Genomic DNA, 20,169 nt, shown 5'->3' with positions numbered 1-20,169 from the left:
TTGATAAAACGCTCGTGTCTTCTTACATCCGACTATTACTTTACGTTTGTCGCACGAGAACATGCCGACCGTTTAATCGACACGTATTTCTGGACAAGTGGCAATATTCGAAGATGCTTCTCAAATAATTATAAATTTTTATCTCCTTTTCTTCTGTATACACAAGAACGATGTTTAATTTTTCATTCAACGCTTTAAGTGTAATGTCTTACTGGGAGTGGAAAAAATAATTGAAATGGTAGGACGACGCGAAGAGGATATTGCAGAAAAACCTAGGACTTCTAGTCTTTGGGGAAAAATGTTCAGGTACGTAGTATAACGAGCTGTGATAAAGATGGATAAAGAAAGAAGAGGGGAAGCAGCGAGACGGAGTTGGCACGATGCTCGTGGTGCTCCACCGGTGAGACAGCAACCGAAGAACGAAGATACAGCAGCAGCAGACACATACTACAGTCCTCCCAAGGATTACTTAGCGCGGTAATGACGATCGGTCGGCAGATGGCGGCCGCGATAAAAACTCGCTTCACCACGGTTGTAGTTGCCATATAATACCTTCTTCATTCGTCCATCCATCCTTACGCGTCTACCCGGCCCTCGCTCTTCAGCTTCCTTCGCCCTGTCTCGCCACGTCCTTTCGTTACACTCGCAATGAAACCAGCGCTCAACACGAATAACCTGCCACATTCTGCCAAGATTTTACCCAGATCCGCTACCATGCCTAACGATAACATTTCAATAAATTCGCCCTGTTACTCAGCATCTCTTCAACCACGAGCTTCTTCCACACAAAATTTCACCGCGCTTTACACGCTCCGTGTGTTAGAACAAACAGAGAGAAACCCAATTGCTAAATTGGCCAATCGCTGGAAGGCCGTATAGCTATATAGCAAAAGGTACGTCAAACATTGCTCCGGATTGATTTATAGGTATTTCAGAGCGTTATCGATCGGTAAAATCGAGGTTAATCTCTTCGTGGCGCGAACGCTGCTCGAAACGTTGCAAGGTGAAGGAGGAGGAGAAGGAGGGGGGGGGGAAGGGGTAAGGATGGGTCGAGAAGAGGTTCTCGTGCAGGTTGGATGCTCGGAAGATGAGAGGAGGCAGAAAGGAAATACGCGGAGTGAGGTATGACAAAGACGGACGCGTATCGATATATCGAAAGGGGCTCAGGCAGCTCGCGATGACTCGAGTCGATCTGGCATGCAGATATCGAGATATCGCTGCGAGGAACTTTCAAAATCCGTGCGAGTGCGAGCCATATAATTTCAAAAGGCTCGGCGTCTACCGGTGATTTATGTAGACGCTCTGTACGCGAAGTTGCCGCCGCCGCCGACGAGCAAGCGGGGGAGGAACACCGATCTCCTCACGCGGAAGATCCCGGCCTGGATAATCCTCCAAAGCGTGGTGCCTGGTGCGTTTTGCGTTTGCACCGGTGCGCGGTGTGTCGCTCTGTGATTCTTATTTCTTCTTCTGTCGGGCAACGGGCATTTTCTTGCTCCGCTGTGTCGCACTTCTCTCTCCAACCTGCTCATATGAATCTTTCTGCGATCTCTATACTCTTCGCGCGCACTCTTGCAATTTGTATAACGCTCGATCGTGTCGCAAGATTCATGGTTTTGCGATACAATGAAGATATCGCGTTTCATTGGGATTGAATGGGGTTCGACGAAATTTATCTCCTACCAGCCTCGTCATATGTCCAATTATTCAATGATTCTTTGACTGTTTGAAATTTTATATAGTATACTATTTTTCTTCTGATTTTATCCTGTTTCTTTCTTTATTTATTCGTATGCTATAGTTTTTTGGTTTTATTATAGACAACGAATGGATTATGAAAAAGGAAGATTATGGTTAATGGAAATCAACCGGTTTTCATATATTTTTCAATCTGATGTTTGTTGGTGGATTTAAACGTTTGTTGGATTGAGAGAAAGGGGGAGAAAAACGGTAGATGGCAGCCACGCCTAACAAAGTCAAACTGCTTTCTTGCGAGCTGATGATATCGAGTCCTTTGCGGTCGTTACGGTAGGGGAGAAAAATACCGTGAGAGGAGAATGAGCGCTTGTGAGTAGAGGGGGAAGAAATAGCGAATCTGCACTGTATCCTAAAATGGTTGCAAATAGTTTTTTTTTCCTTCGCATAAAAATTATTAAGAGAGAGGTCTTTAGTTTATTCTTTAATATCTCGCTAATTTGTCTATACAGTACGAGGGGAGGTCACTTTATAACTCTTAAAAACCAAACTTTTACTTGAGAAAACAAGAGATTCACAATTTTAAGAGAACATCCCAATGTTATTTGTGTCAATTAATCGATTTCTCATGCACACCTTACTTATTGGTATTTCAATCGATCATGTTAAACGTGAAGCAATAAATTGTATACCGTATTACTTTAGGATCGAGAAAAATGTTGGGAAAAAAGCTTCTTGTGTGCTTATAACGATTATTTTCGTGCCTTTTTACCATGCTTTAATATGGCTGTTTTAATACACTTAAATCATGTTGGCAAGAAACGAGTGGCGGCGATTCGTTCTGGTGCTTGATTTATCATCGAAAACGATGATTCGACGCTTCGTCGCACGCGTGACGAAAAGAATACGCAGCAAAAAAGTGTTCGCGAGGAGTGCGTATTAAGCGTAGCTACGCATCGCGTGCATGATGTTTAAAAAACACGGGGAATACCGACACGCACACAGAGAGCCAAAGAGGCATTTAGGTGGCGCGGAGGTATTAAGAAAGATAAAAAGGTAAGTTTATTAGATAAAAGGCGTAGTCAAACGAGTAAAGGAGAAGCTGCTTATTACGAATATTGAAATAGAACGAATAAGAAGGCAAAAGCGTAGGAGGTTCATTGAGAGAAGAAGGAAAATAGTATGACATACAGACTAAATAGTTACATCCAAATTTTAAGCGCAGTGTGGAATAGTACAAATTGTAATTAACATTCGTACATTGCCGTGGAATCTTAATGGGGAACGAAAAATTACAGGCAAATGTAGTTTTTAATTAGCGTGGTGGTATGCAACGCTGCTTTTGGACTGGATAATTGTGTCGGAAGAATTTTGTGAAATGCATCGTGTCTATTTCAATCAGTGCGTAGAGGCATATTGGCTGTATATATAGGTTTCTTGCGAAAAGCTGGTTCGAAAGCCTTCGGTTCCATTCGAGGCGTCGGCACACGTTAATTAATCGACTGGCCCCGTTCGTGCTTCTTTAATTGGAGATTTTCATTTTCCCCTGGGCGTGCACTTGACTCTGCCTCGAGTGTTCTTGCACACGCACACGCAGCATGCGCGCACGCACTTGTACGCGCCTGATTGCAAAATTCATTTGATTGATACGGTTACGTCGACCTTGGGCCGACTAAAAACAGTTTACCGAAGGAAACATAAATCTAAACTTCCTTAGCAATACGGCTTCAAATTTCCTCATATTTTTTCTTGTTATTGTTATACAACACGTTTCCCTTGCTAAGGAAATTTAGTTGCTTTGATTTTTACTTTCCCAGGCTATCGATAAATCTCTCCTATAGGCCTTTCGAGTATAATTGTAGTCGATCGGTATATTGATACAGACTGTATTTACAATACACCACTCTTGCCCCCTTTCGTTCTATTAATAAATTCTATCGGCAATGGTTTTTCGTAATCCTCCCTCTGGCTACATCAGGATCAAACACCCTGCTTCTATATTGTTACAGAGGAGAATTCTATTTTGCTATTCTTTAACGAATCATCGACGCCAATCATCTGTTGCAATCATACATTCAGATTCTTACGAACCTTTCGACGATTATCTTGATCCTTTCAAGCATATTAGTGATTATTTGCCTTACCAACCAGGTTTTTTTCAATTTTTGTTATTTAACGTTTAGTTGACGTATTCAGGTCGAGTTTTATTGCATTATTATATTACAGTAATGATAAGAGAATGCTGAAAAGCTGTTGAAAAGGTGTAAATATTTGTTGTGTGTATATACCTTATAAATAAGTGAATTAGAGAAATGGACAAATTTGTCAAAAAAAATATATTTTTTGGTAATGTCTTTTGAAGTAATCATTGAAAATGTTGTATAATAATATACTTTTTTAGTCTCAGTTTACGGATCCGTTAACGGATAAATTCAACATAGCGGATCTAAAATGCCGGACAAAGTTTTAAAATTAAACCGGATTCGCAATTTTGAAATATGAAAATTTAACTCCAGATTTGTATAATCAGCGATCCAGAATTCCGAAGTAACAAATTTGTGCTGGTTCCGCTTAACGGAAAAATACTTCAAAGGATTAAGTAAATTCGATAACCAGTCTGTAATCTCTGTTAGTACATCGACTGTAAAACTTGTTTTTGATAGCAATACTCAGTTTCGCATTAATAAACAACTAATTTAAAACAGAAGTATACACGAACTCGGTTTTCACGAGAATTTCCGCTAAATGAAAACTTAGTTGGACAAATTTGACATTCGACTATGCTGTTTTCTCGATCTTTTTTCAAATACCTGATTATATCATTTGCTTAAAAATTAAAACTAGGTAAAAGAAAAAATTCGTGAGTATCGAAACCTTGCTAGATTTATATATCTACGACAGAATAATGTTAATATTTGATAAGGGTGATGAACGTGTATGCAGAGAAGACGTTGCCTGCAGCCTAGTCCGTCGGTTTGTGCTCGTGCGTGGCACGCGACGTTCATTAGTGAAACACAGGCGGTTTAAGGTTGCGGAAGAGAACTGTTTTCTTTTACCTTACAAGAGAGTACACGTACGTAGCCAAATACAGACACATATGGCAAGAAAGCCGCAAGGTCTAACGCGATACGTGAAGCTTCCAGGCGGTATTCACGCTGCCTCAACATCGTCGGGGGTGGTTAATTTACGTGCCGACTAATTTACGCCGACCACTCATCATCGCATGCCGCCTTATTATCTCTCTCCTTGTCTCATATGCCTCTTGCCACTCTCTCTCTCTCTGTCTCTCTGTCTCTCTCTCGCCCCTTCGCAATATTCTCTTAGGCTTCTCTTCGCGCGTCTTCATTCGCTCGCCTCCGCCATCTGCCTCTGCCCCTCCACCCGTTCATCTTCGTCCAGCTGCTTTGAAAGTCTTACCGTGGATGTCGTGCGGGTGGCAATATACTTGCACAACCAAGACAAAGTGCGCCAGTAACTTCTCTTCATCATTTCTCAACGGGAGCTCTCTCGTGCTGCCTGCATGTCGCACGTGAAAATCCACTTTTCCATCCCTCGCCATAATTACCTCGCCTTGCCCCGCCTCGCCTCGCTTCGCCTTGCACCTGTCTTCCAGTACCACCAATTTCTTCCTCCAATAATACCCTTGTATACTCCTTATTTCAATTATTTCTTTCAACTCACTCTCTAATTTATATATGAAAAATTGCGAATGACTCGTATAAGAAACAATAAAGCGACTCGATGCGAAATTCATCAAAGAATTCGAGTTGGATTAGAATATCGAGAATATAGTCTTTCAGAAAACAACCAGTTTCTTTTTATAACACTCTTATATCCCTTAAATCAATGATTTCTTTCAACCTGTTACTAAATTTATATAAAAAATGGTAAAATACTCATTTAATAAAGATAAAACGACTGGATGGAAAATTTATCGAAGGATTCGAGTTTATAGATTGAGTTGTCCAGAGTTGTCTCTTCGTTATATCAGACTGATCGTAGAAAAGTTTATTTATATGGACTAGGTTGTAGGTCGCTCATTAAACGAACGAGTGAAGAGAGAAGGAGAGAGGGAGAAGGAGATACTCGTGAAGGGTGCTGCCGAGTTCCTCGAGGCTGCTCGAGGCCAAGGCGTACTACGACTGTTTTACACGATGGCGTGCAAACTGCCCTGTCGAGAGAATTTGCATACGGGTGATGGTGGCTTCGCATATGAGGCGAATGTTTACGATATCCGCATAATGAGGGCGTGGGTGTTTCTATTAAGGCACGTATAGGCCCTCTACTCGCCGAGCGAAACCTCTATCAAAGCTTCATCTTTCTCCGTGAACTTTCTCGGCTTTATATGCACGCGTCTCCAGTCTCCGCTTGACAGGTATGCCGCGCGCGTGCACGCTAGCAGCTCGCGACTTTATTAGCTTCTATCATCTTCGTGAATCAATCTCGCTGGATGCATATGTATATACTGTATTATAAAAGAAGTATCCTTGAATCCCCATGCAGGATTAAAAAAGTAGTCCTTATTCTGGCTCTCTCAGACCCCGATAAATTAGGTTGAATTCGGCAAAAACTGCTCGGCCTTATATCATTGCCGAGGACAGTTTTCTGGGTGTCTCTGTCGGTTGGGCGAACACGTCGTTGCGTGTTGCGTGCGCGCTACGACAAAACGGATCGGGCGACAAAACCAGACAGGCTTGAAAAGTATCGCCCACGCCTCGTGCGCCATCCTTGCCTGCCAGCCTCGAATTAACCCGCAATTACACGATAACGTCTTGCGAATACGGTATACGCTGCTGTTGACTCTCACACGCTTCTTCGAGCGTTCAATCTTCATCCTTTTTATTCCTCACTCCCGAGGCGCGTGGGAGTCCACCGTCCAGTCTCTCTCGGACCTCTCCGTCCTCGAAAGCTGGAAATTCCACGGAAGGACGTCTCGGTGCAAATTATTCTTGTACCTCGTGTATGAAAGTTTTGCAATTATTAAGAGCGAGCGAGAGATATATCATAAATAGATATGGATAGAGAAAGATACGGAAAGCGAGAGCGAACCATGTTTCAGATATATTTGAATCTAATGTATAGCTGTCTATTTTCCCAACTGGTAACAAATTAGACGCGTGATTTCTAAATTGACAGTATTGATCGTTTTATATTCTAAAATAAATTAAAATAAACGTAGTAAATATCAGTGTAATGATTATATAGGGTGTCTCTTTATTACTTTATGCTATATCTCATTAGGTATGTGTTCTCTGGTACAAAAAAGCTAAAAGGTTGATATAATTTTTTTATTATCTGGCGCCGTTTTTCATACGAACCTTGCAAATGTATAGTTACCACCCGGTACCTCTCCTCCCCTTGAATATCCTCTATCTCAATCCCAAGGCCAATTAGCGTTATCGAAGCCTTCGGATTAGAACCTGTGGAATTATTATCATCTATATTCTTCAGGTTCGATTGCTTCACTGCATCAGGCTAATACGAATCAAAAATCCGATTGAAGATCGTAAATTCTCATTGTTGCGTAAGTTTCTTTTCTGTTTTACTATATAGATCTCTAAATTGTTGTATGCCACTTTAAACAATTATCATAAAAGTTACATTGTTAAATAAGTACTTGCATAACGCAATATATCGGTCAGTATTTTTTTTTTCAAATATTTTTCTATGAACTGCTTTGTTCGTTTTTTAATAGCAAACATACCTAAGATATACTACTATCCAATAACCCTAAAAACTATCTATAACAAAACACAAATAATGAACGAAATAAAAGTTTATCGTAAAACGACTAAATTCGTCAATTTAATATACTCATTCTCCTATATAATTATTCATACACTTATTCCGATAGCTACGCCTTTAAGCCCAAACTATACCGTAATTACCGTAAACTATTATCTCTTATGCACATAATATGTAGATAATTACGAATTCCCCATCGTTTACACTCTTTAGGTCCCGCGCACACTGGCGTTTTTATGACGTGCGGCGACGCAGCGGGGCCGTGGCGGCGATATGGACTTCGGGTGCACAGCACAGCACTCTGGGTGCGGCGATTGGCGTCGGTCTCTGATCGTTAGCGTTCTAGCGACGCTAGAAGGGACCGAGTCGCTTCGTCGTCGCCGCGCGTCAAAAAAACCTCTTATACCACGTTAGGCTGTACACAATTATGGCGCGACCTCTCCGCGGTCTGTTTTGGTAGGAGAATTGTCGTTTGGATATAGGCTATTATACAGAATAGGAAAAAGAGTAGGGGAGGCGAGTAGTGGGAGACGACTTTGGCTCAGTTGGCTTGCGCAAAGTATAAGGTTATTCTTATTTTGGACCGATAGTTATATTCCGTTTATACTTTCATCGTAGGTGTTCTAATTTTCATGAGAACCAGTGTTTATGATGTGAAGTCACGTGAGACTTATTGTTCGATTACCTTAAGCGGATTAGTTAGCAAGGTGAAAACTTAATGATCCATTTGTGAATGATAGGTGAGCAATAGTCATGTTTTAGAGAGTATACGAGTCGGGAATCTACTAATGTTGAATTTATCCTTGCGAAATGAATCGCCCACGCACACTTGATATCGACCATACGGGCGTAGTTTGTGGAAAGTGCGCGCCATAAGAAGTGAAATACGTTACGGGAAAATACGCGAAGGGCGACGATGCCGGGGTAAAATCACACGAGGTCCCTCGAGTTTAATTACCAATGCAAAAAGGGGTTGGGGGGGGGGGGGGGGACGAGACCACTGACTAACGACTAGCGACTGTACCTGGAACGAGATCCACCCAAGATAACGATAATTTCAGGAGCACATTTCTTTGGAGAGCTCCCGGTCCCGACATTCGATCCAACCCGTTAAGCCGAGGCTGGGACTTAAATAATAAACACCCTACGATGAACAGGTTGCCCGTTTGCCTGCCACTGCCTGCCTCCCATACCTTCTATCCGGGAGTGCCCAAGCAGACACATTGAAATGAAATGTGTCTACGCGTTACGTTAAACGAGAAGTGACGTTCCAGTTATTCGTATTTCTTCCGTTCACTCTCTTTTTCATTATTATATACTCTCATATACCAACTATTTCTGTCCTTCGAAACAATTCTTTTCGGTACATTCGGTGGTTGCATGAATTTTTTAGGTAATTCTTCCTTTGCTTTTCTGCAAGATTTAGCAGTTTATTGTTATTAATGCTTCACTGTTTTAAATAATCAAAGAAAATTGGATTTGTTTATTAATTTTTAGGTTGGAAATTCTCTAGATTATTCAGATAGTAATGATAGTTTTGTAGGGACTCGTGAAAAATTGACGATTCAATTTGAATTTACCATTCCCAGGCTCCTGTTGCCACTGCTCCAACACTTACGCCCCAACGCTGCGGCATAACCCGTTATAAATCATTGACGCTTTAATAATAAGACCCGGAGGCAATGAATGGTAGAGCCAGCTCAGAAAATTGCTATTACGTTCATGTTTTTATCGTCACTTTCCGTACTAACTTAAAATGCTGGCAAGATTATTTTTGACCTGCTCCGCGTACCACGGTTATTAGACATTAATCTATAAAATAAATTGTCGAATAGTATAATTGTAATTAATTTCTTTCTTATAAATGAATGACAAGCCGAATAAGGCTGTTTTTTACCACCTTATCTCCTACCACTCTGATTTACAAATCACACCAATTGACGAGATCATTTGGATAATTCGTCATTATATAAATTAATCGTCAAAGTTGTCCATCAATTTTAGCAGTGAACACTTATTTGAGCAAAGTGGTAACGTTCTCTCTATGCTTAGACATTTTTTATTACTATACGCCATAACATATATTTATTTAAAATTGAAAAAAGTTCGGTCACCAGTCCAATGTGACGGTATTTCAATCAACAATAGTTGTACTGTCATGGAACCCCTACCAAGTAACTTCTCCTGTGTTGCGTGCAAATTGCGGTGCGTTTAATTACCGTCCAATATCCAACGGGCGACTATTAATCACGAGCGATGATAACCCATAATTTTCCGGGCCGATAAAATCTGTCGCTAACATACTCGCATTGTGGAGAAACTCCGCAATATATGCGAGCGACTGCCCGTCGGTCTATCCGGTATAAAGAAAAACAGAAAAAAATCCTTAAATGTTTTCAAAGCCCTGTGAATAACATCGATGCGGGATCCCGTCTTCGATAATCGTAAGGCATTACTTTGGTTATTTTAAAGGCTGGTAAGAAATAATTTTTGTCGAATGATACGCTCTAGCGATCCATCCAGTTTGTCGCCAGTGTAAATATACCAACAGTGTCGGCTTCCCTTCGGTAGCCCGTCTGGTTTTTTGGTAGCAGTCTGCCAGAGACCCACCGCCACCGAGCCATGCCTGACTGCCCCGAGGCCATCTCATTCCTACCGAGGCAGGAACGCTTGAGAAACTTGCACGAAGCGATAGCTTCGAGTTTGCAAAGATCAGCAAAATAATAAAAAAAATCATTTCTTCACAGTTTATAAACTCGGTTCAAATATATTCTCATAGTTATCGAGAAACGTTAACGAGGAGTTTCAATTACCCACCACAGCGTCTCTCTTTCTCGAATTATTCATGATTTTCCGTATAAATTCTTCAATCGAGAAAGTGTCGATAGCATTCAGGTGTATACTGTGATCTGTATGCTTGGAAACAATAGAAAAATATTTGAGTGTTGAAATCGACATAGCGGAAGGTTTCGAAAGCAGCTTAAAGCTGTCGCTGCATGGGACTTACGAGTACCAGCACAACTACGTTACCTTTAGCTACCCGGTATATATTGTAGATCGTGCAGGAGAGAAAGATCAAGCGTTCCACCCACGCCCACGTCTCAACCTGTTCTGTTTCTCCCGTCTCGAGCCACGGTGGTTACAGGTGCCTCCCTCGGGGCATTCCTGCTGGAATTCTTCGCCGATGATCCTCCCGTTTTGCTCTCCTGCGAACTTCCATCCCAAGTCAGCTTATAGCTTCTAGTCTCTATGTATACGTGTACAGGGCATCTAGTATGCGTATATAGTAATACATGTACGCTTGACATTTTTCACCTCCTCTCCCCCCCCGCCCCCCCCCCCCCCCCAACTGTCTATTACTCTTGTTTTCCTCCATTTGCATCCATCTTCTCTTTTGCCAAAGTCATTTTAATGAAACGAAGCCTTATCGGAAGGTCTACGATGCAGATAAATTATCTCGCCTTATCAAATTCTCATTCTTGTTTTTTATACGATCGTAATGTTTACTCATAAATGCTCGCTGGCTGCTCTTATCAACTTCTCATCGCGCATCTGCCCGCTGAAAACCGATTTTTACAAGCGGTGTCTTTGAAAACCGGCGACTGCATAAATTTCAGCAAGCTCAACACTGTCATTAATCACAAGGCTATTAAATTTCCGTGACTTCCCTTTAAAGATGCCTGGCCAAAAGGGCGGGGAAAAGGGACAAAGAAAAATTGGTAAAAGAAAGGGAATATTCTCTCTGTGTGAGCGAGAGACACTTGTAGGATTGTGTCCTGGTGTCACTGCGAGGGTTTGTGTAAGGGACGCGACGTGGAGAGCGTAGCCAGCAAGTACGCCCACGCTTCGGAGTCGCTGGGACCTGTTCCTGACTTTTACGCTTCGACGTCTTTTCACTTCGTTTACGAGTCTCCTCTGCATTTTACGACCGATCATCGAGGCTCTTTCTATCCGCGAGATTCTATCAAGCGTGTGTGTGTATATATATATAGTAAAGTATAATACGAGCCGCCGAGAGGCGGGCGAGTCAAAAGGAAGTCAACAGCGGCCTCATAGAAAGGAAATCTTATAAAATCCGGTATCCAACTAATTTCCGAAAAGCACCCTTTGCAAAGTCTACGTTCATATTCCCATTAAGATACAAATTTTCCTCACGAGTCGTAAAAAACAACTTTTATCGACCATAGAATCTTCTTTATTTCACTTTCTTGTTGTGACCTGCACAAAAGCTTTACGTCTCGACTCGCTCCATAGGATGCATGGAAAAAAAAAGAAATATTGGAGGGGTTTATGGTAGCCGGTGTTAGAATCGATCGGTATACAAGGGTCTCTAGTTGGAAAATTGGTATAATGGAAACAATCGGAAGGATTGGAAACCGAGCGGAGAAGGAAGAGTAGAAATTGATGCAGTGAAAGGTAGATTAATGGATGAGTTCTGAAGTATATGCTTATAGCGTAGGGGATTTCGTACTTGTAAGAGATCAGCGTGGTGCGTTGACGTGTGACAAACGATAGTCCATGGTTTTGCCGCGAAAGGATATCGTAATTCGTCGGCATTCGTCGCGGAAGAATTCTTAAACGGAATCAATCGCGAGGCGCACGCATCGGCACGGCGCCGCCGGCTGTACGTGATGCGCGAACAACCGGTGTAGCGTTGTTCGCTGGAAAGTCGACGGTGCTGCATCTCTGTAACATAGACTCGTTTTCCCGGAAGATAAATTTCTATTCCAGGGAAGCCAGCTTCACCTTCCTTCTCCCCCGATAAACCGGAAAATTGTCACTCGCATGTTTCTCTCTTCTCCATTTGTTTAAATATATCCTATATGCGAACATCCAATCCGCGCCCACTATTATATATAGAGAATAAATTCACAATTCTCTCCAGCAAATATTCTTCCTCATTTTTTTGCGAAAAATACACGCGTCTTGCACGCTCCCATGCAAATGACGCCGATTCTTTTTTTCAAATTTCGAGAGAAACTTGCAACAAGAACCTCCGCGTAGCTGAATACGATTTGTGTAAGGTCGCGTGCTCTGAAAAACGAGAATTAAATGCGAGCCACTGGCGTACATGTTGATTCATGCGCTCGCGCTCTCCGCTGTGTGTGCAATTTAAATTTCAAATACTCAGCGGATAACTCTCAGGTTACACGCGGCTTTATGACAAAGTGCCGTTGTCGCGTGGAACAAGACGGTCACTTCGGACTTTGGCTGGACCTGAAAGATATAAAAGAAATACGCCGACCCATTGGTATTTCGCATTTTCGAGAATTCGATACGTTCATCCTCCAAAACCGTACCGTTATACACCAACCTATCTATACATACATCTCTCTATGCCATTATGCTCAGCCGAAGAAAAGCAACGTACACAAATTCTAAATTATGTAAATTAGTCTAGTACAATATTCCGTCAATTTTGGCAAGTTTTTGCGAAATTCTTCATCGTCGCCGTTATGTAAAATTTCTCCAGCTGTCTTATAGCTCTATATATGTTCACCGAGAATACTTGTATCAGTTATGATGCATTCGTTTGACGTCTCAGCACACTATCGATCGACGGTTGAACGATTATGCGCGAGTATAAATGAATCTGCCAGTTAAAGCACTGCAGAATATAGATGCAAAAAGACGTGTATTTTCGTAACTAAAAAAGATACGCTAATTTTGCATAGGTCCTTTTTGAAACGTCTTAATGTTCGGAGTACTAGTGAGAATCGAGAAGATAAGCTATATCTCTATCGTAGGTCGCATGCTATTTTTATATGGAATGTCTATAGACATTCTTTGAAAGAAACGGGAGAAACGTTAAAGAGAAAAATTCTGATGGTAGCGCGATAGAAAATAGATTCGGTCGATGTAAGCTAAAAATAAGATTAAGAAAGAAATGTACAAGGTAAAAGCAGAATTATATTAAGATTTGGATAAATTGATTTGTTTCAGGACGAAGTGGGAGGCAGTACGGTGGTAGCCGAGGGGGTAGTAGGCGGCATAAGGGGCCCAGGCGGCGGGTGCCGCGCATCCTCGATGACGATGGCCGAGAGCGCCGTGGAGGACGCTGCAGCCGCGCCCCCGGGTCCGGCTAAGCCGCCACCGCCCTCCTACACGAACAACAATAGCCTCGCGGCCACGGCCAACCGGAACCACAGAAATCCTAGGAAACGGAAACGACTCTCCCAGGTTGTAGATATTTTGCAAGCTCACCGCAGCACGCCATCCGAGGGAGAGATCTTGCCGTTCGAGAGTAATGGACCCGCTTCCGAGGAGGACGAGGATGTTTCCAGATCGCCGAGATTATCGTCGAGGTCAGCCGCGGATAGTCCAGCAGCCATTAGTTCCCTACCATTGAGGATCAAGGACGAAAAGTCCACGCCACCTCCAACGGAGGAGCAGACTAACCAGAAGAGCCGGCGGCAGAACTCGAATCACTCCTACCAATCGTATCATCACCATCACCATCATCATCATCACCATCGACATCGCAACCATCACAGGAACAACGCCGGTAATCAAGCATCCTTGGAGCGACATCATTCATCCCACCACCAAAACCACAGATCTCAGTCGACGGAGTACAATGGCTGCAGTTGCGTCCAATGCACGCAACAGCCATCCTCACCGACGATGGTCCTACCGTCGGCGGCAACCTCCCCGTTGACTCCGCAGACACCCTTGGCACCGTTGACCCCACTCTCGCTCCCACCCTTGACGCCTGGTTCACTGTCGTCGTACAGCTTCGAGTATTACATGCACACCAAGTACCTGCCGGACATTTTCCGTGGCCGTAGCCATTCCGACTCGGATGTGGTGCCCGGATGGGATCAGAGGGTACCATCGTCCTCGGTCTCCTCCGCCGTTCATCCTTCCCGCAGCGGATCCCTCGACAGCGATACCAACAGTCCTCAGGAATCACCGTTGGATCTCTCCATGAAGAACCTCATGTCCGCTGCGGCAGCCGTAGCAGCGGCCACGGCAGCCCGAAGGCCACCGGCTCTTCAGCTTCTGCCACCGGGAATAGTGACGAGGGGATCCGTGAGCGTTCCGGTTGTCAGGGGCGACGTCGCTTCTCGAACGACCAAGGAGAGTGTCGCAGTCAGGTACAACTTGGAAGTCTCTCCGGTAGTGGAGGAGATGCCGCCCGGTGCTGACGTCGCTTACGTTTGTCCTGACTGCGGACAAATGTTCAGTCTTCACGATAGACTGGCCAAGCACATGGCATCGAGGCATCGGAGGCAGAATGCTCAGGAGGCCTCGGCCAAAGCCTATCTCTGCGACGTCTGCAAGAGGAGCTTCGCCAGATCCGACATGCTCACGAGGCACATGAGACTTCACACGGGCATCAAGCCGTATACCTGTAAAACCTGTAATCAAGTATTCAGTAGGTCGGATCACCTCAGTACTCACCTGAGAACGCACACCGGCGAGAAGCCATACAAATGTCCGCAGTGTCCTTACGCCGCCTGTCGGAGGGACATGATCACCAGGCACCAGAGAACCCACGCGAGGTTCCCCGAGCTTCAAACACCCAAGAGCGAGCCCGAAATCCCAATGGACGACAGCAGTCCCACCTTTGCCCAAGGAATGTCACCCTCCGTAACCATTAAGGCCGAATGACGAAGACTAGGCGCATGATCCTCGTACGTCCCCCTCTGGAATTTTCCATATCGCTTTGGGGACCATTGCGAGCCACCTAAGCTGAAGAAAACCAGTGTTTCGCGCAACGATCATCAGCCTACTCCCGGGAGATTCGCGCGACGTCGACTTCGCTACTCGTACATCTGATTTCTTTTACGATTTAGCTTCTCCCTATTATAACAGCCTTTTCTAAATTCTTTCCTCGACTTACTTTTGGTCAAGCGACTTAAATCATGATACACTACTTTTAATTCCTTGCGACGTACTTAATTTCTGCCGCACGTGCTTTATACCATTTTATTTTTTATTCCATTTTTCTATATAACTAAAGTGATTATATATTCTCCAACGTCGACGTTGCGATGTTTATCCGTATGCAGGAAGCAGTGTCGAACAGTATTATATTATCTATATACATGTATCTTTTTTTCTCGTCTCCTATTCTTCTCTCCTATTTCGATCAACGTTCACGCGTCTTTTTTTATTTTGTTTTTTTCACTTTTCTTTTTACTCGGCTTTAAATAGGAGTCGATCCCGCATAGTTTCAACGATTTGCTTTCGAGCAACTTTTAAAGATTGCTCTCCATAGACAAATTATTTTATACTATGGTACTTTGTTCTTAAAGGTAAAGATTTTACCTTTTAATAATCTAGAGATTCATTGTAAAGTCAAATTCACATTGATACTAAACTGTCCCTCTCTCGAACCCTTGAAAACTTTGAGCTTTCTCAGGCATTCCTGCTCGATAGCAAAGCTGAAGATAAAAGGTGCTTGAGATCCGACGCTCGGGTCAAATTGCATTAAACTTAATTTTTTCGTTACACGCGATCATTGTAAATAATCGATATTGTCAGACTAGAACGTGTCTAAATCGTTATCGATGTAGTTTTATTTCTTTTTCACTCGAGTCTCGACAATGTTAAGTGTTACTCGCGGTAAAATATGCTAAAAATGTGCCAAATTTTCGCAGCCGGCCAAATCGAATTGTAAGTCACATTCATTTATTCGTCAACCAGTTGATCGAGCTTGATGTCTAACCTGAATAATTATCGAAAAAGACACATTGGCAATAAAAAAAGAGCTAAGGCAACATTCCGAGGATTATGCTGATTCTGTGGTTTATCAGATTGTTGCAAACTATAGAAAGAAATAGTATTTATCAGATATTGTAACTAGTAATAAAATTCACACTCGAAAGTGTAACTATTAGTAAAATTAGACTGAAATTTTTGCATTGTTGCAAGAAAATTATCACCAAATAAAACTGTTGTTATTCGTAAGAATTAAGCGAGTCGCCAGATCAATTGTCGTTCCGGTTAGTATGAATCTGCTGAAGGTACTTACTCGTTATAATTTAGAGAACGGTCTTTCTCTACATTTTTTTAAAGGATTGTGGCGTGAACGTGATTCGAGCATTATATATACATGCATAATTTATTAATACACGACGAGACCCTGCTTAAGTGGATAACTAGTGGCTCTCGTTAAAGAAATCCTGCATTTTTAAGAAGAAGGTTGAATGTAACAAGGAAATAGATTGTGAATAAATGCAAAGCTTTTCTCAAGACGATTGTAACCGTACCTGCTACAAAAAGGAGAAAACGTTAATAGTATGAAAGCCATCTAGCGTTAACGTTAATTAGTATGTAATATTAGTTATTATTGCGATTATGTTATATGGTCTTAGTAACCGTAGAATTGTCCGAGCTTGAGGAAGACGAGTATTGGAATAATGCGATATTGTTACAGCGAGACACGAGGAGGAGTAATATTTTTATATACATCGCTGTGGAGAAACTTCATTTAAGTTTGGGAAACATTTTTTGGAGTCGACATATTAAACGGAATAAGAATTAGATATAGCGCAGGCGCATAAATCCCATTTCGAGAAAGTTTCCTGTCGGCAGCTTACCTTCAATCGTTTTAAACGAGATTCGGTCGAAGAAGATCAACGTGCGTGGTCTCTTTGGTAGCTCTTCTTGTAGAACATATAAAAAAAGGAGCAAAGGTCAGTCAAATATAATTAGACTAAAAACTGTAAAAACAATTGGTCCTTTGCCTTATAGTCTGATAAATCCTTATCGATACATCAACGAGTGTCACTCGCTATGACTTTAAATATACTATGATAGTTTAATCATGCGTTACTACTTTAATTATTTAATATTGTACATTTCTGTATATGAAGAGAGAGTTCAATTATAGATATATTTATTAGCGTAGCGCGAACTATTTTGCTAAAGACTTATTCGTGGGATTTCAGGTACTCGTATATTCGCGGCTTTTGTTTCTTTACTTAAGGTATCGCAACACGCATTGGCGACTCGCTCGTATGTACTAGATGCAACCTTCGATATTGCCCAGCAATTAAAAGAAAAAACCGCCAGCTCTTATTCTTGCCATAACTCATGTATGCGCTCCCGACTGATGTGAATGTATTCCTCGCGCGATATTCTAAGCATCGCTCCACCACACACACACACACACACAGGCTCGAGTCGCGTGCTCGCTTACGAAGGTACGCGCGTGATTACATACTCATTATGTATAACCGTTCATACTCAAACACCAACAGCCCTACACCTGATGGATACTAGCCCTTGCACCTGCTGATATAGACGTATAACTTATGCATTTATAATTCGAGTAACTTCTGTATCAATTGTACGCATCGATATAATTCTTTCAGAATCTAGAAAAATATTCAAAAAAATAGTTCACTATATACTCTATCGTTTTCTCTCTATCACTGTACTAATAATTAATACGATAGAAGATAGTTTAGCTTTTTCTTGTGCGTAATAGCAGCAAGTTCAGGGGCTTCTATAGAACGCACACAAATATGTATACCTGTATTTTTGTACATCGAGGTTTTTCTATTTACCTGCCGTTTTAACGTTATTAAGGAGAAAGTACTATTGCTCTCTTGCTTGCCATTTTTATTTGCCTCTCGATCGAACGATTGCTTGATAGACATTCTGATAGAAAAGACAAAGAAAATATATGTCAGAGATCGATGATAAATCGATAATGGTCAGAGCGAATTTTTATTAATTGTCAAATTTATTGGCCGGAGGCGTTTTCTTGGCCCGATATACATACGTTGGATGTATAAATTATTCTGTTTTGCTTATAGCTCGACATTATTGCTCTCATGGCGCTTGATTATCTTCTGGTGCTGCAACCGAAGTCGTAATCAGCACTGACCAATTCGATAAATTCTTGATCTTCCCACGTACGATTCAATCTTAAACTAATAGAATCTCCTGCGTATAATGACTTCATAGTGAGATAGAAAACTGGGAAATAAAAGAAAGAAGAAATTTTTTTCAAGACGTTTAACGTCTCCTCGGGCAATTAAGCGATCGCCGTGCCAGAAAACTTGCTCCTGTAATTATTATTAATATTTAGCTATTCATATGATTATAATATTTTCTATTAGTACTATTATTATTATTATTATTATTATAGTATGATTAATGATATTATTATTAACTATCATTATTAATTATTATTATTATTTCTAGTTACGTTGTTAAGTGATTAATCAAGTTTAATGCTTCTATTATTTATTTTGTTATCCCCCATTCATGAGTCAAGTCTCCTACTATTATCCAATATCCATTCCTATTTGCCCTTTTCCCATTCCTCTATTAATTTCTTGATCGATCAGTTTTAGTTGATATTATACGCGCGAGGTATAGAAGAGAGAAAAGAGAGGCTGGGAAGAGAATAAATTAACTTTGTCGAAGCGTTTGTGCATTTATTTATTCGCTTCAAAGCGAAACTCACAAATCCACCTGAAACTGCACTTCGGCTTATTCCAATAAATTTTTATCTATCTGAGGTAATTTTCTCTTTCTTGCCTCTTAGGTTTCCTCGATTTAATATTTTCAAGCTACGTGACATACGAGCGAAGGTATAATTTATCTTTTGTAACGATAAAGGATCACGAAGGTTTGTGTAAATTATTGATGGAGACGGCGACAATTATTCTTGTGTATGTTAATTTATAAATTAAATATGTTGTGTTTACAAATTCGTGCCAGAATGGAAAAAATATAATTTTTCAACGAACCAAATTAGTGCATTCTAACCTTTTTTTCTTTTTTTCGTATTTAATTATACATCCCTATTATGATTTATCCTTTTGAGTTTTCATTAAATTCCTTCAGTTTACGTTGATCATATCATGAGAAAATTTGTGGAAAATTATAGTCGTGCCTTGGAATGCCAAATTCTTCAATCTTCCAATCCTTCCAATATTTTCTACCGTCTCTTGAATCTGACATATCACTTTAAGGCTGGCATGGGGAAGAATATTATAGAAGGAAATGATTGAGAACTATTTTCGAATGTACATTGAAATTTTCTGATAAGAAATTATAAATCATTTATATAAGATGTATTGAGTAAACTGTAAGTATTATAGGTATAGTATATGCACGTAAAATCACCAGTGTTGGATATGACAATCAGAACGATTATCTAGATAAAATCATTATTCATTAAACAAATTATCAGTAACAAAGTTTTTCAAATTAAGATGAGCTTGAAATATTTGAAATTTATCAGGTTACAATAAAACAAAGTATTTTATCCAATTTTTCTATCATTAAATAAATCTAAGGAAAACCAGATTCTTTATCTAGATAATAAATAACACTGATTCTCACTCTCGTTCGGATACCAACTAAGGTATCTAAAAGTGTTTGTGATGTTACTTTTGTATCCACTTACTACCTTATTACCACATATTGCTATCAACTATCAATAACCTTCATATCTGTTATGTACATCGAACAAAAAAAAAAGGAAACAAATGAAGCTGTATGTCGCTGCACACCTATGCAAATATATTCTCACGTTAACTGTTTATTATTGAAAGTATGACTTTTAAATACTAGCCCGTACCATTACCCGCTTTATTTATTATTAAAAAGATATATAAAACTGAATTCCTATATTTTTATCTGTTACTTTCATCAGCTTCGTTGAGAGGAACAGTATAATAGAGAAATTTCGGTATAAGTCCTCGAAGCGTTTATATTCTTTTAATTTTCCGAGGAATTTGGAAAACAAGAGTATCTGCAAAC

The 20,169-nt window shown here is 41.0% G+C and overlaps 1 protein-coding gene across 2 annotated transcripts; it reads left to right on the top strand.

Annotated features, from left to right (window-relative positions):
* Positions 1–8,060: 8,060 nt before the first annotated feature.
* LOC136785988 (early growth response protein 1-B-like) lies at positions 8,061–19,906 on the top strand. 2 transcript variants are annotated; one of them, XM_066747392.1, is made up of 2 exons: positions 8,061–8,177; positions 13,381–19,906. In XM_066747392.1, the coding sequence occupies exon 2, from the start codon at positions 13,465–13,467 to the stop codon at positions 15,049–15,051; it is 1,587 nt and encodes a 528-aa protein (XP_066603489.1). In that variant the 5' UTR covers positions 8,061–8,177; positions 13,381–13,464; the 3' UTR covers positions 15,052–19,906. The 2 variants fall into 2 exon arrangements, with proteins under 2 accessions (XP_066603489.1, XP_066603488.1); XM_066747391.1 differs by having other exon boundaries at positions 8,070–8,144.
* The last annotated feature ends 263 nt before the right edge of the window (positions 19,907–20,169 follow it).

Source organism: Prorops nasuta, unplaced genomic scaffold, assembly GCF_024137725.1.
Source record: "Prorops nasuta isolate Cenicafe-Biocafe unplaced genomic scaffold, Cenicafe_Pnas_1.2 PNAS00003, whole genome shotgun sequence".
Classification (NCBI taxonomy): Eukaryota; Metazoa; Arthropoda; class Insecta; order Hymenoptera; family Bethylidae; genus Prorops; species Prorops nasuta.
The sequence above is the reverse complement of the archived record's forward strand: the minus strand, read 5'-3'. Positions and strand labels throughout refer to the sequence as shown.